The sequence below is a fragment of the Neodiprion fabricii genome, chromosome 4 (genome assembly GCF_021155785.1).
Source record: "Neodiprion fabricii isolate iyNeoFabr1 chromosome 4, iyNeoFabr1.1, whole genome shotgun sequence".
NCBI classification, from domain to species: domain Eukaryota; kingdom Metazoa; phylum Arthropoda; class Insecta; order Hymenoptera; family Diprionidae; genus Neodiprion; species Neodiprion fabricii.
The window spans coordinates 5,474,482-5,492,017 of NC_060242.1; the positions used below are offsets into that span (position 1 = coordinate 5,474,482).

At 43.2% G+C, this 17,536-nt stretch overlaps 1 protein-coding gene across 2 annotated transcripts in view; it reads left to right on the forward strand.

Annotated features, from left to right (window-relative positions):
- The window catches only part of LOC124179702 (transmembrane protein 132C), a 195,604-nt gene that overhangs the window by 113,077 nt on the left and 64,991 nt on the right, over positions 1–17,536 (forward strand). For both annotated transcript variants that reach the window (XM_046564375.1, XM_046564376.1), the window contains exon 2: positions 10,777–11,692. In XM_046564375.1, the coding sequence (XP_046420331.1) occupies positions 10,777–11,692 (916 nt within the window). The remainder of the gene's footprint in view (positions 1–10,776; positions 11,693–17,536) is intronic.

The following is a 17,536-nucleotide window of genomic DNA, read 5'->3' on the forward strand; positions in this document are numbered from 1 at the left end:
GGTATTCGAGCCTAGTGCAAACTTTCCTCATTTCTCAGGGACTACGGTGGCTGTGGCAGCCGTCTTGAGAATCGATGCCGCTCCACGTCGCCAATAAGCTCCACCATCTTTCCAGCTTGACGATATTTTTCATCCTCACTTTTTCTTTTTCTTCTTCTTCTCGTTCTGTTATTCTCTCACACTCGAGTGGCTGGTATTTATTGTTGTTATTACCGTCTATCCCTCTTTTCGTGGCAGGAGAATTCATGAAATTACCGTTTCATCGTTATCGGAGGATCTGAAAACGCCCACCGAAAAGCTTCAATATTTTTATACGAAAATCGGAGGGATAGAGATGGAGAGAGAGAGAGAGAGTGAAACGAAAATGTGTCGATTCATCATCGACAGACAAAGTGGAAGGGAGACGAAGGTTAAGTGTTTCTTTAAACAAATCGATTACGACGAAGCCGAGCTGGGTTATTATCCATAACAATCTGTCGTGGAAGTCCCTGTCTCTTGTCCCATCTCTCGTGTCTCCCGTCAATCAACGTACTAAGAAAGATGTTTCCCTCTTCGCAAACGCCGGGATGAGTTTTCACGTTTCCATCAATCCTGTCGCTGCGGTTTCTAATGACGAAGCCTATAACCGGTCCGCGACCCGACAGATTATCCCGGACTTTGAAAGGTTCACGAAATTCTCCCCCATTCAGCGATTCGCAGGATTATTTCGCTTGTTATATGAAACAGGGTGGCCACGCAACTGGAAAACCTGTAAATGTCAGGGGATCTTTGATTTGGTCGTGGAAAAAACTGACGATGTCAGTTTTCTATCATGGAGATTAGAAATCATTTTTCTAGCTTGATTTTTTTTTTGTAAATTATATTTTTCTTGGATTAGAATTGAATTTGAAACGAATATAGAGTTAATGAGCTGAACGATTAGGACTTTTGTAGCTTACCAGAACAGGGATGAGAAAAATTTCATTTGTTACAATAACTAGAAAAATTTAGTACAACAGGTATCGTTAAAAAAAAAACTGTTTGAATATTGTTGGAATTACGAAAAACGAGGTACGCCTAACCATTTTGCGCTATCGTCGATCCTTTTTTGGTAATTGCAACGCAAAATCAATTTTTGAGGTTTACTCTACTTTTTTAGTCAAACAAGGCTTTAACATCAATTTATCGTTGCACAAGTATTAAATTTTTCGCAGCAGCCAGAAGAAAATATAGTAACTGTGATCGTAATGAGAAGGAATATTAACGGATACCAGACTTTGCGGTAACACCTAGAAAACTAATTTTCATTCTCTACCTAGAGCTATATTTTTCAATTGTGGTAAAAAATGAAAATAGTCGAGGACTGAGCGGTAATCCGAAGTAAAAATATCTCTCAGTGTGGCAAAATGTCAGAGAAAACTGGGTCTTGGGTATTGAAAAACTAGGAAATGTCATGGAATTTCTTTTCCATACAATTTGTGGACAACCCGATAAAATTTCCCTCGCCCCACGTACGGCTTACTTATTATTCTGTATTCTCCCGGGCGCGTTTCACCTTCTCGCGAATGAGCGATTGCAATTGGCCGCGGCTATGCGCCGGATAGACGTATTTCGAAGCTTCAGCTTATACGGCGTGCTTGCGAGTTATACCGCCTCGTAAAGCTCGTAAGCCACGTATGCATGCATGCATGCAGCCGCACATCGTGACAGGATGGTGCCCGCGCTGCATGCCCGTAAAAATCTTGATAGGGGGGGAAAAATTCCGTGCAGGGAACTCGGCGTAAATCCCAAGTTTTCAATACCTGTACCCCGCGTTCAAGTATCGCCCTCACCCCGATGCTCTTGTCCCAAGAATTGATAAGTTTTTCCTCCACCCCTGTCCAATACACTTCGCTTCGTATTTTATCATATCGCATTCGTATCTCTTTGTATACCGCGTATATATTCACACCTGCCGTCGTGTGTGCGAGCACATAAACGAGTTACGACGGTACGGAAACATTCCTGCTGAATTGACTCGCCCTTTGCTCTCCTTTCACGGAGCGCCACTTTGGTCACGCATAATTTTCCAATCCGCTTTACAATCGCTCACCGCATCAACCCTGATCGCAAATTCCGAATTTCTTTTTTCATCCTGAAGTTTGGCGTATCACCCGTTCCCCGTGTATATCAACAGCGACGCTTTGGAGAACTCGATGAAATATCCAACGCTACGTAACGTCTCTCTAGTCTAACGTTGGGAAATTCGGTGACGATCCTCAAGCGGGTGAGAAACTTTCCTCAAGGGATGGAGAGCAATTGTTCAACCGTCCGTCCGTCTGTCTGTCTGTCTGTCTGTCTGTCTGTCTGTCTGTCTGTCTGTCTGCCTGCGTTGCAAGCTCTATGAAATTCCCAGGAGACACGTGCCGGCAAGCAATTAGGCGGAACTATGAGGCAAGGAACGAATACAAAGTAAACCGATTCCCATTCGCATTCTCATCCTTCGAGTTATCACTTTTCTTTCGCGCCATCGCTTGTCCGTGTGTGTAAATTTAACCTGAAGTACCATTTTCCACAAACCAGTCTTCTATCATCGAAACGAGTGAAGAAACGTTTTCGACGAGAAAATATCTCGAGACTACGTCGTTGCAGAATGGTCAAATTACTGGACCGAGGCAAGGTGGTCAGGGAAAAATTGGGAAACATAAAGGAAAAAAAAATTTTGGCAGTCAATCATGGAAACAAAACGAAAAATTCATGTCGCCGAAACACGTATATTTTTAATGGGGAAATCCACTCTCTTGGTGGGAGGGGTTAGAGTTGACATAACAATCTGACAAAAATCTGAGAATTGGGTTTCGTCAGAGCCCCAACGAAGGACTACCCTAATATATATATATATATATATATATATAAACATTTGGATGTGTTTTCATGTAATTTTTTCTAACATTGTTCAATTTCCTTATGAATTTACATTGCGACGAAATGAAAAATTGGGGGTATTTTAATTGAAGATTCGTAGCATTAACGAAGGAAATAAGAACTTTAGTCAGAGAAAATTGAACAACTGGTCAGAGAAAGTCAGAGAAAGGTCAGGGAACTTTTTTTTCCGCAAAAGTGGCCATCGTAAGGGGGTTGACCAAAGTCGGAGGAAAATTATTCCGCAGTTTTTGGATCGCCACTTCTCTACGTTTCTACAAATTTTTTATCCATGCTGTGAATTTCGTATAAAGAATTGGAAACGGCGAAAAGTTATCACCTCGATACCGTATAAATTGATACTTTGATCTCACTTCTGGGGTTCTGGCACCGCAGAAATATATTCGATAATTATAAGTTCTTCGTCTTCTTCTACCTCTTTGGTATTTACTTTTTTTTCCACTTCTCGTCTTCCTCCATTTGGCGGAAATCAAGGTCAGCTATTCCTTCGCTAATAATTGCCTTCCGATTCGTGATCAGCGTTTCACATGGCACGGACTTCTTGTTCAGGTTGAGGTCAAAACCAAGCCTGCTGATGCCGAATACGTCACGTATTCGGTCGGGTCTACGCGATTAGAATTCAAAGTCGTTGGCAAAATCGTTTCGCAGAGATGGACAGTAAGGTGGAACAGATATAGCGTGGGTTAAAATTTCGAGTGATCGGAATGCGGAATGACCTTTGTGGAATACAGAATCATTCGATCAATTTTTAAGAACCGGAGCTCCGAATGGTTCTAATTTTTCAAAGTTTCCTGCTCGGAATTGATCGTCGTACCTAATGCCCGATCACGAAAATTTTTCGTCACCAATTAGAACGATTGTAAATGAAACTTGAACTTCGCCAATTTGAAGTTCAAAGTTTAGAGTTCTTAAGAAATACTAATAATAACAATAAGCTTAAGAAATAACGATTCGTTTGAATTTTTGCCAATTACCCGAAAATATTTTCGACCTTCTTCTTGCGGCGGATACATGAAGTAAAAACGAAAAGGTATTTCGCACTAGATTTTGGCAATATTCTTTATGGATCATGGGCCAGTCTCGCACGCGTTGTTCAAAGGGATTTTAATTTCGCGTTCTTGTTATAATTCGGTTTAAATCGATTTCGTCGTAGCGATACAATCGAGCAAGCAGCCGCTGGTGTATCGGAAAATAGAATTCGCCCGGATCCCGTGTTCGCCATTTATCGGTGGGTTCCAGAGTCCCCAGGTGGTCAAATGGTCCGCATAATTTCGCATATAATGGGCGAAACTCGGGCGTAGCGAAATTCCCATTAACGCGTGCCTCCGCACAATAGGCTCGCAAATGTAAGTGAGTACCTATACATATATACGAAATTCGGTAACCACTGTACGTCGATACTCGTACGATTCGCGAAATCGAACAATTCGCAATATTCACTCGAAAATCTCTATCGGATTTCTTTCAGCGTTATAACATCCGCGATTCATTATACCTCGTAAGTATACAATGCAATTCGTTGATTTTACAATATGTACCGAAAAATAACGACTGCGCAACAAATATGCGACAATACATTGTGCAAACTACGCGACAACGGAAATTGTGCTCTGTACGCGTAATTTGATTTTTTTTTTTTTTTTCTTTCTTTACACAACGCGTACTGAGTGTTCCGAATTTCCTGCCACAGCACGCTTTTTATCTCGTTTCACTAAATTTCCATACATTTATAAGAAATTAACAGCCAGTAGTCGATTTTGTCGGTTAAATCCCTCGACAATTGAGAGTTTTTGGTTTTTTTTTTTTTTTTTTTTTTTTTTTATCCGCTCATCACCGTTCAGAAAGTATATATTTTTTTTTTTCACTTATAACCTCTTCGTTTCTCAGGAATCTTTGTTTTTTTTTTTTTTTATGTAATTGTTCTTTCAAAACTATGTCACTCGGCTGTTAAGTCCCATCAGTTTCAGATTTTTCACTCAATCTGTTCAAAATTATCGCGTAAGTTTATCAAAATCACTCGGACAGATCGACAGACTTTTCTCTATATGTATACGGTGCTGTATCTGTTGAATGATCGAAGAGTCGACGTCATTGATAGGCATGTCACTTATAGAAATTTGAATTCCTTTCCAAACTCGTGATTCTGTTCACGAAACTTTACGATCGACAAAATACGATTCGCGAATCTTTATCAACGATTCGCTAACCGTTCGAAACTTGAATGGATAAAGATTCCAAGATCCAGATTTGGCAGCCTGATTTGCGAAATATTATTCAACGACAACGATTATTTTACTTTTTTATTCGCTTACGAATCCTTACCTACGATTCTAAGGAAATTCCGTCATTTTCTAATCACCTTTTGAGTAAGTGGGGGGTTGACGGACCCCATTGAAAACTTGAAAAATCTCGATGTTGAAATATTTAACCAACGTTACATTTTTGGTTAAGAATTTTTACCAACGATTTACCAACAGTCTTTGAAAAAATCGATTACGCCAATATCGGGGTCTGGCGTAACGTAAACTGAGAAAAATTTCATTTGTTACAGTAACTAGAAAAATTGAGTAAAAGAGGTATCGTTTAAAAAAACTGTTTGAATATTGTTGGAATTACGAAAAACGAGGCACGCTAGAAAACTAATTTTCATTTTTGAACCCAGAACTATATTTTTCGATTGTGGTAAAAAATGAAAATGGTCAAAGACTGAGCGGTAATCGGAACTAAAAATTTCTTTCACAATCAGTGTACGTACATACATATCATTGGCTCTGATTTTCGTCCTCCGATTCGTTCTTTTGATAACACGAGAACATCCCCTGCGGGTACGTGACGAGCAAAGGGTCGTCCCGTTTCCCACAATATATGTATGGTGAACCGAGTCGAGCGTAAACTAGGAATATGCGTACGTACCGCTGCGTCCTGGACGAAAGAGCCGGAGGAATGCGGACTACGTTTTATATATCCGCAAAACGCGTGCGTTTGTTCGCCCTTCTGCATTCCGCTACAGACTTTACACGATGCGTTGTACGCTACGCTATGGGAAAATTAAACCATGTCGCTGGGGTTCGGCGTTATTCATGTATAAAGCTATGTTCGCACACCCCGTGTGCAATATAATTATACAACTTGTCTCCCAGTTTTCCTACCTCCTCCTTGATTAGATGTTTCAGCTGGCGATACGGTTTAGCCGAATCCCAACTCTCACCCTCAGGGGTCAGCCCGGCTTAACACCTTTCCACCAGTTTCGTGGGTTTTACAACTTCGACGGAAAATTTCAACTCTGATAAAGGGGTCGTTGTTTACCCTATGTTCAAAATTTCTATTCATTCTATTCTCCCGGCTCGGTGTTGAAACCCGTTCCTTGAATATTGACGTTACATCGTTGTTATTAGTAAATTTGTAACAGATTTAATCCATCTGAATCCGCGAAATTTAAATCACATTATCTATACTCTCGACCTCGAGAAACAATTTATACTTGTCGAAATTCTTTTGGTCTACAGGTTTCACTCTCTCTCTCTCTTTCTCTTTTACACTCTTATTACTCGACGCTGCAAAGACTCGATGTTTCTATTTTACCTTCATTCGAAAATGATTGGAAAACCGTTAGTCAACCGCTGCGCGAGAATGGCTCAATTTCGCAAATGGTTTAACCTGGAGAACGATAAAGTGGAGGAGAGATATCGCGAGCGGATGGTTTATCAGTGAAGAGGTGACAATTGCTTAGGCAATTGCATGAAAGTGTGTGTAGTCTTCTCTCTCTCTCTCTCTTTCGCTCCGCACCCTCCTCGCCCAGCCACCGATACCGGTACAATAAACCCCGCGAGAGCATGTAGAAATGGACATCATCTCTGATTTAATTTAGCGAAACAAAGCTCTACGGATTGCGTAATCTTGGAGCTGATAGAACCTTGAAGCACCTCACACCCCCTTGGATCATCACCACCTGTACGGATCATCTCGAACAGCCAAAATCTATGAACAGTAATTATATCAGTTCTCCCGATTAATTTAAGTCTGAGAATATTTTCCGCAATCGGCAATTCTCGCGTTTATAGTTATCGCATTTCGGGAGAGATCGATGGAAGCGGATGGATCGAGGCTTCTTATAATTTTTTTTTTTTTCATATATATTTCGGTATCTGTCTCACAACGCTCTCGACTGACAATGAGTGTAATAAATTTTCGTACAAAATACATGTATAGAGGTTGTGGATATACATAAATAAAGGCTGCTAGGGAGTAACAATTTATAACGTATTGTCAGGCTTAGTTGGATATGAAAATGTATACAATACTTCGATCTCGTTTATCCTCCGCGCATATCTTCGTTTTCTCTCTCTCTCTTTTTCTTTGTTTTTCACATATTTCTCACTCTCCGCTCGACGGTTTGGGATAAATCGATTACTTGTCCAAATACATATCCGCGCTCCCATATCATGAGAGGATAACCAATTACATTCTAGGCTTAGGTACATACGTATCACGCACGCACTTATGGGATGTTTTATTTACTCCCATACGCTATGGCGCCGCTACGGACCAAGCAGACAAACTAACCTAACCAAACAACGACATTTATATACATATGCCCGGAATCAGAGAAGAAAACAATAATGAAAGAAAGAAAAAAGTTTCATATCTATTTGCGAAAATGATTTCATGATTCTCCAAACATTTTCAACTTGATTGCTTTTGAATAATGACTTTTCGAACACAAGGCACCTTTCGTTTTTACGTGATAAGTTTGAGGTGGCATAACTTGAAATCTTTCTCTTCGAATCATCCGAAACGAATTTTCGCAACTGGACAGCGGTGAGTTTTGAAATGAAGTTTGCTCAATATGAGACGAGAATTGAACAACAAATTGAGATATAAAATTGCTTCAGTTCGTATCGAAGGTGGCAAAAGAGGCTGCATAATAGTGAGAAAAAGACACGGAGGTGCTCGGAAAAGCCGAACGGGAGATTTTGCGTATGCAGACGAATCAGGCGACTAGCGGTTGAAAATTCGGTAGACGAAAGCCGACCGGGGGTTCCGAGGAGGTCCGCCAAGTTACCCAGACGTGAATTCTCCAAACATCCGGAAAATTGGAATCGCCATTGCCCGACGGCTTGAGCCCCTCAGAATTCTCGTCTCGACAGAACAGCGTCGGAGAATTGCATCGCGTTCATTCGGGACGCTTCTCTCAAAGCCGACGCAATGGTGTGGTGGTCTCAACGTGACTCGTTACCATGATTGAAGTGACGAATTCCACCGAACTTTCCTTGTTTTTACTTCAGATACACGGGAACTCTCTATTAACTCTTCGCGATTCGACGTACGCTACGATGATTAATTTTATTACTTCGTTTTTTTTTTTATTAGGTACCACTCGAAAACTTTGTGACAAATATTGAGAAAAAAAAATGTCCAACTTGGTAGAGGTAAGAAAATATTTAGAGGTCCTTATCCACCTTACGGACTTCTATATTATATATTAGTTTTATTTAAATTATTTTTTTTTTTTTGTATTGTGGTCCGATCAATCGTTCACCAATCAGTAGCAAACTGGGCCCAACAATTCCGCAGTTGGTTGTTCTCGTCTTTTATCCGAAACATTAATTGTCTCGGAGAGATTTGGATAACAGTTTTTGTTACCGAAATAGGAGCATCGCATCACCCCGAACCTCCCTGTTTCGTTTTTGGTACTGATTTTTATGAACAATGATTAATTCGACCGCGATACGAAAAAAATAAACTAACATATATATGATAAGTCCTTACGGTGTAGATATAAAAATGAATAAAAAATATTACAATAATTGGTAGCGACCTCTCTTCAGGTTTTACGATATATTTTTTTCTCACTATTCGTCACAAGTTTTTGGACCTACACCTACACCTCTTGGAACAAAATTCAATGTTCAACAATTGCAGACAATTCTCCGACTACCTCATTAACCCGGAATGCACCTGCATCGTTTGTCTCAAACTTTTCTAGTGGCTCAACGTGGTGGTTGGATTAACTGGAACGCGGTACAGGTTCTAAATTTTAACTGCCTCTGTGTATCCTTGTCGGTAGTTTTTTTTTTTTTTATATATTTATTTATTTTTTCTCATTCCTTTCGAGAGGGTGTCTCTTGTTCCGTACTTTCTTTCTCCTCGTTTACTTCTCTCTTTTGTTTCTTCAACCCCCATTCTCGAACCCTGCGGAAAATAATTACCGGGGCTAGGAAACGTGAGCGGAATTAGCTGCTCGAATCGAAACGAGAAAGAATAAGCCAAGGTGGAGCACAAAACTCTGTTGTAAAAATAGCTGCTTGCTGGATGCACCTCCGAGGTCTGAAGAGAAGCAAGTATTGACCCTGCCGGTGGAGTTCCTTCATTTCCCGAGATTATCGGCTTAGCCATATCTTCCGGGGAAACCATTTTCTTCGCGAATAACATCGGGACCGATAACTTTGTCCTTAGGCCATGGATTATGACGGCGCACCGTCCAAATTCCGCGTTCCAAAAAACTTCACGTTCACTTAGACCGAAGAACAGGTCTGTCTTTTTCAATTCTTCGCCGAAGGAATCACCGTTTGGATGCTTGTTCACTGCGAAGTTCGAGTTTGAGGCACGACTTGTAGTAAAAGCGAATGTTACCACTTGGGGTTTAATATTTGCTCGGTGAAATTACTGCCGCAGAATCGCAATTGTATCCGAGTTCCCGTAAACTTCCGTTACTGCGGGCCAGTGTAGGTTCAACGTACACACGTACGAGGTAGCTTAATTTTCTGTAAAATAAAACGAACGAACGGCGAACGGTCCTGCATAGAAGTTTCACTTCCTCGTCGTCATTCAACCCCCTGCGCGGTATAACGTCAGCGTCTCGGTACCAGATTAAACCCATATTATACCCATCTATGCGTGGCGGAGGAATCTCTCTCTCTTTCTCTCTCTCTCTATCTCTCTCGTGCCGTTGCGTATAATAACTGAAATCTAGGTAGTCGGCTGGACCCTTTCGGTTTCGGAGCCCCGACTAACAGAGACGAAATTGAATCCCGCGTCACTCGGTCCGTCCATCCATCCATCCGTCCTCCGCAATCTCGCCGTTTTCTCTAATCCGTAGAATGAGACGGGGACCTCGTCATCCCCGGATTCGTAATCCTTCTACTTTACCTACACCACCCCCTACCGCCGTACCCCTTCCTCCCTGTGCTTCATTCCTCTCTGACTAATCTACGACCTGCCCCTGCACACACGGGCTTACCCTTAATGCTTGTGCTATTCCTGCACTAGCTGGTTAGGGTGTGCGTTACACGTGTACCGCATCTCGTACCCTTGTACTTAGACTGCGGATGTTCCATGGCGAGCGTGTTCTCTTCATTGGAACATGTGATCCCTCTGTAGAGAAAAATTAGAACCCGCTTTTGATACACTTTTTACCTCACGTTACCGAACTTCGGAGTGTTTTCAAGACACGGCAACCGTGCAATCTTCATTGCATAATTCTATCCGCTTATTTCACAGTCAAACTATGAATGCAACCGTACCGAAGCTCAGTGTTGAAAACTTGGGTCAAATATAGTACACCACAAAATTTCTACGGAATTAGTCCTACTGATGAGATTGAATTTGGATTCAGGTTCATCAAGAGAGAACTGTGTACGTATTCAGTGACGGTATGATCGAAGATGATTGATTTAACGAAGAAAAAGTGTCTTCCAATTTAGAGGGTAACACCTTGCTTACTTCGATAAACATTGATCGAGACTCTCTGCTAGTGGGACGATGGTTTACTTAGGGGATAGTTATCATCCGACCGAAAGACAAACCCATTCCTCATACGATCCAACCCATGACGATGCCCTAAGATAACAATCCTGTCTCTTTCTGCCCATACAGGCGTAGCTGCGTCGGTCGAGGTGCACTTCGAGAACAAGGATGGAGGATTCTTCCTGAAGCACACACCAAGACAGTCGTACCCGGCGCAGCCGGATTCGATCCCGGTGCCCCCAATCCTAGCGCCGGGTCCCGCGCCGCCGGGTTCGATCCTGTCCATCGACACCTTCACGGTCTTCCAGACCAGCGAGCCGGCCTCGGTCCGCGCGACCTACGGACCTTTCAGCACTAAGCAGACCGTTCCGGCGAGGTACATAGTCCCTGATCCTCTGGACGCGCTTCCGGGACCAGAGATGAGGCGGAACTTGACATCCACGACAGCCCTCCTCGATGCTCAGGAGCTCAGCGCCAGGCATCTCGACATGTCGGCTCACCTAGTGCGGCCGAGTGTCCCTCGGGACTCGCCGGTGCTCAGAGTGCTTTTCCACGCCGGAAGCGAGGCCGGCGGTCGTCGGCAGGTCCTGCTGGCTCGGCACCAGCGGGTCTGCGTCGTTCTCCACGCCTCCCTCGCCGGTCGGACGCCACTTACCGCGGCCTGCAGTCCCGACGGTGAGGACGGCGTCTGCCTCGCCCAAATCACCATCCCCGCCGCGTGGTGGGCGCCGCTTCCACCTCCCGACGCCTCCGGTAGGGTCAAGGTCGCCAAGACCCTACCACGGCTAGTTCAGGTCGCATATTCCGTACTCGAGCCCAGGACCGAGAGCGACGGTGGCTGTCAGCCCAGGGTTCAGATACAACCTGTCACTCCGTTGGGACAGGTTCCTCTCGCTCCGAACAGGGCTGCCTACAAGGAGCTCAGGGCTGATGATGCCTTGACGCTTTTGGTGCCCCACGCGCCTCTATATCCGAGGTCCAGGCTCCATGTTCCGGCGTTTCTACACCCCAGACAAGGCGCGTTTGTCGCTGCAGTCATCATACGGTGAGTACGGATAATCAAAATACCACGTTTTGGGGGGTACGTTTCTATTGTTCCCAGTTTTAGTCAGGGGCTTAACCCTTGCTTCGCGCACTTTTGTAGAATCGCGTACTTGACACACTGGGATCATTTGTATCCCAGCGACAAAAATCGTTATAACAAATGAACCGTTAAATATTTTCATTTGAAAACTTTTTGGGGCTATGTAGGTTACATAACAAAATACCTCGTTTTTGGGGGTATGTTTCTATTGTTCCCGGTTTTAGTCAGAGGCTTAACCCTTGCTTCGCGCACTCTTGTAGAATCGCGTACTTGACACACTGGGATCATTTGTACCCCAGCGACAAAAATCGTTATAACAAATGAACCGTTAAATATTTTCATTTGAAAACTTATTGGAACTATGTAGGTTATACAAAAAAATATCGAAATGGCACATTGCGGCTTCGCAGACCCGATCTTTTTAGATTTAGGTACTTTAAATTAACGAAAATGAGGCACGTGGTCGTTTGTTGCGTACCCCAGGGTGTCAAACAAAGCTTAATACTCTGTTCACATTACATAGAATCGTTGTTGCATGAATGTTGGGAAATTCCGTGAAGTCGTCACGCGGAATGTATGGAAGTGCTTCGTGAAACGTTGGAATAAGGATTCATTCAGCTGCTATGTAACCCATTTATTTTATACTCCCGTTGTTAGCGACGCAGTGGGATCGAGGGTTGGTACCAAATAAGGAGCTCGAGTTTATTCGAGTCGTTGAATGCCGCTTTGACCGTTCCTACACGACCTCTCCAAATATAGTGTAATGTAATGATCGTATTATAATCGGATGGAGAAAAAGAGCCTGTCGAATTCTTATCGCGTAATTCAGCCAATTATCGTTATCGGATTCAATGTGAATATTTACGTACCCGCTGTGTCTCTTTTGAAATACCCTACACTGTATGCATACTACAATGCTACAACTCGGTGTGTTGAAATCGTCGTATTTGACAGGGCAAGACGTAGCGTAATTCTATCACTTGGTGCAATTTCGATTCTCTTTATTTTACATCTTCTTTTTTCGAAACCTTCATTTCTAATTTTTCTCCCCTTGCTCGGCTCTGCATCCGTCAATCCTACTTTCAGAACCGTAACTCGAAGTGTTCGATTATTCCATCGCTCTTGCCCTCCTGTAAGCCTATTCCTCATGCTCGATCCAACGCTAGCTGGAAAAAAAAATGCGTCATTACGAAGCAATAATCTCCGCGGACATGAGAGGGATTAAGGAAAGCCCCGAAAGCCGGTGCGTCGTGACGTTCAGTCGGGCAGATTAACCTGAAACGATGATTTATATCGTAAGCCACGTCACGACCGAAGCCGTGCATCACATCGATGCGATATTCCGCACGCTCTATCAGATTTCCGCTGCGTTTCGCCCGATTCTTTCCCCCCCGCTAACGTTCCTCCTCTTCGTTACTGGTGTAGGTATAATTCATTTTCCTCGGCGGTAATACCTATCCGAATCCTCTAAATCAAATCGAGTTAATCGTATCGGGTCATAGAGTGGCGGGAACCAATCAAAAACCCTCCCTCCCTTACGTGAGCTCGAATGTATATAGAAAAAAAAAAACGAATAAAAATACTCCGCATTCTACTACGGCTATACAACCTCCGCCGACCAAATCCCGTCCATTCGATTTCGGAACTGATTGTGAACCGCGGCGATACATCATGCCGAAAAAAATGGAGCCGGCAGATACAAGAGACGATTCCGACTACGAGCAGACAACGGCGAAACCCGCGTACCCAACGTTTTTCATCGGTACAATTATACAAGAAGATGAATTATGGATTCTGAATAATGGGTTATCTCGTGGATTAAATCGTGGTCTTATCTTGCAGGTGGCCCGAAATTATTATGGTTTAGAATCAGAAAACCATGGTACATTGGCATGTAGAGTAGATGCACCGTTTTGGACCATCCACTAGATCCATCAGAACTATATTTTTCGTTTGTGGTAAAAAATGAAAATAATTGAGGACTGAGCGGTGAGCGGAACTAAAAATTTCTCCGAGTATGGACAAAAATTGTACAACCTGTGTTGAGACAGCTTTAATTATTCTTCAAATTGTTTTCAAAGCAGTTTATTATCACAGCAATATTATGTGCAGAATAGGCTTTTGTAACGAATTCTCAATGAGTGGATGGATTCATGGTACCAGAAAAAAGTAAAAAAATGATACAAAGGTGGCCAAAAATGGTGCCTCTACCCTACAACCGTTGGTATCCGAGGTAGAAAGCCTGATTCGAAAATTAACTATAAACCTCGATGAAAATAGTTTCCTAATAAACCCCTCAGCGAAGTTCTGCACAGTCCGCTTATACATACACGTATAACCTGGAAGGCAATGACTAGGACGAGGTTGCAGGATAACGTGCGTTACTCGAGCTGAGTTAACGAGCTCGCCGACGGGGGTTGATCGCCAAACTCGGTACGACGTCGGTTTACCGCGATGAAATCTTAGCATCCGCGGATCCAAATTATACACACATATTTCGGTGAATCCGCGCGTGGATATTCGACTTTTAAAATATTGTCAAGCCGGGCACCATGCCCTTATATACGTACCTATACAAACATGTTTACCCTGCTCTGCTCGAGTTTCAACTTTTCATTATTTTTTTACGTCACGGGGCTTTCGGCTTCCCCCTATCGTTACCATCATTTTGCGAGGTAGTCGGCTCCACGGTTTCGGTACGTCGAAAACGCGGACGATGATAAAACGGTAACGTTGAAGCAAAGTTACCGGTATTCTCACCCCGTCGAATTGAAGGTGAATTCTCGATTAGCGATACGTTTCACGAATCGCGTTTAGAATCTCCCGACGAGTGTGACGACAGGAGACCGAGAGATCGAGATCAAGATCTCGTCTGGGATCAAGACCGAGTCTCCGGCAACAGAGCTGATCAACCGTGGGGCGCAATTACCGCCCCGTGTCATTTGCATGCAAATTGTTAATCGATATCCACGCGATGCATGCAGACTAGGCGACAGTCCCTGCGTATTATACGTATATGTATATCTTTGAGTGTCTCCGCAGCGTGGTATCTCCATCTACTTCGTAGTACGAACTGGGAACCCTGTTCGCGGTGTGGAGAGATCAAGCCGTGCCACCCAACCACCCACCCCTTCATCCCCCAATCCGTAAATCCTCTCGAGTTCCGAACACCAAGCAGGATACGTACCTACATTCTACCTCATGAGCTCTACGAACTCGCGTGTCTCTGCGGTAGTCTATACGTGTATATGTATGCACGGGGAACCGAGTAAAAGCTACCCTATCGATCCATCCCTGATTTGTGACCCCCTACTGTATATATTTATATATATATATATATATATATGTGCGATGCGTTGCGAATATTGCGAGGGTGGGTCAAAGCGACGCCGATGTCGCATCTGTTCTCGATTACAATAAGGTACGCGATAACAGACCTCGCCGAAGGCGAAGCTGCCGCTGTGTTCGGTAATAATTTACCCTGCACCAACCGTAAAACTTGCGAGTTTTTAAGGTCGACGTCGTCCTGACGTTGCCTCCCCCCTCGGATCGTCGCACAATTTTAATTTCCTCGGCGCTTCGCTCCCAGCTGCTACGACGCAAGATTCCGTGGGAAACCTGGCGCTGTCGTAAAGCACAACGGCGATTATATAACGGCCTGCGGAGGAAGGAGGAACTGCCTACCACCCTGAACCTCGTTCCTTGCTTTCTTTCTTTCTTCCTTCCTTCCTTCCTTCCTTCCTTCCTTCTTTCCTTCCTTCCTTTCTTTCTTTCTCCTTACTGAGGTAAGAATACGGCCGGGATGGAGAACGCTCGGGTGCGGAGGGACGTAAATCCCCGGTAACGAGATGGGTCACCATCGATGCCGGTGACGACGCGACGCAGAAGTCGGCTACGGGAACTTTCCGCTTTGCGCCGGTATCTCGAAAAGCGCCGGTGCTGGTGTTATAATACGTTTAAAGAAGGTGGAGGGAATTCAAGGGGATGAAAAACAGACGGCGTTCTTATGTTCTTTCGTTTTCTCTTTCTCCGTCTCTTTCTCTTTCCTCGTCTTTTTTTTTCTTCTTCTTCTTTCTTTTTCGACAATTTATGAACACTCCGAGGGGATGAAAACCGGCCCCTGTAACAGAGTACATGGCCAATTATCGTCGTGCCCTAAGTCTGATGTAGGGTGAACGCCAAGCTTTATTGAAATCGTAAAGTTTGTATATGAGGAGATGCATTTTTTCGAAACAAAAGGAAGATTTTCAAATCATCGCTTCTCTTTATAATATACAATTGATTGTTGTATTATACCGATATGAATAACAGTTTCGTTGTAAATATTGCCAGAAACTCATTTCAAATACTTCCTCTCGATTTGAAATTTCGATAGCATTTTTCTTTTTTTTTTTTGATTTTTCTTGTTGTTCCTTTTAATTAAATGATTACAAGAAATACGCTTTCTCCGACTCTCAAACGCATTCTAATTCGAATCCTCGCAGAAGTCCTGCGACGAATGAAACGAGAAGCAGCATAATTTCCTGCTTAGCCCGAGGCATGCGAGGAACGACTTTGCGATGCGGGTAACTTTGTCGAAAGTTGTTTCGACGTGTGGCGGCCACCCCTTTCCTCCGCATCCCACGGTGTGTGCCACAATCCCCTAAACGTAACTTGCAACCCTCGATTCGTATCCCGGCTCTCGGCTGTGCGGGTCTCTTATGTTTTCCACCGAATTACCCAGCATTCTGCTGAGGTTAGACTTAACGGCATTATAATCCGAACCATCGTATCGTCGACTAATCTCGGATTTCCCACAGCTTGATCTATCGTTATTATCTGTTCTCTTGATCGCCGAACGATTACGAGATCAAGATATTATCTTTCACACGTGCTCCGAAATTGAGAAAGAGGATTCTCTTCTTTCTGCGTTTATTTGGCGTTGGTAGATGTATCGTATTTTCCGATTCACCGTTATATCGGTATGTCTAATCTTGCTTCAAGTATAACAAAGTCGAAACTATAATCAACAATTTGCTTTTCAACTTGGAAAGCAACAAAATGACAACGTACGTATTCAAGTAAGTATACACTTACGGACAATAAATATTGAAATGAAAATCCTTGCCGCCAAATACGTCGTAACTTCTTCGTAAAAATGAATAATCAACACGGACAATAACGAAGTAGAGACGGATTGAAACGTTCAGAATCAGTTGTACTTGACGGGACTTTTTAGAAAACTAAGAATAAACGACGATGCACATCGATCGGTATGTACAAGATGAATAGACGCGCCGTTTGGAGCGAGCAAATATTGAAGTTCGCTGCCGTGTAGGTTCGGACCTCTTGAAAAGTCTGTTTGATCGAAGGACTTATATTTTGCAATTTCCGCAAGTCTTCCGCCCAGTTTGCTCGATGAATAATTTCGCCCATCAAACGCCGTAGTATTCAGGTTTGATCTTCGTTACGACAAGAGAGTATTTACCGGAAGTGATTGGATATATGAATGTCAATGCTTTGTTCACCAAGTCGAAGTTAATTCGGTACTCGATATTCTCTTTCGTGCAGCATATGCGATCCAAAACAATCCGTTCTTAACGATGAACGGATTCCCAAATTATCGGCAATCCATTTCGTGCCACAATTTCGAAGAATATCATTTTATTTTCTAAAATCCAGCCAACGAAATTCACCTCTATATTTACGAATGTGTTGTTTCTTAGATACGTCCGTATGCTCGCATTATATCGGTTCGACTAATGGGCTATAACACAGCAAATTAATTACCTTGTTATAGAGGCGATTTACATATAGCTGCACAAA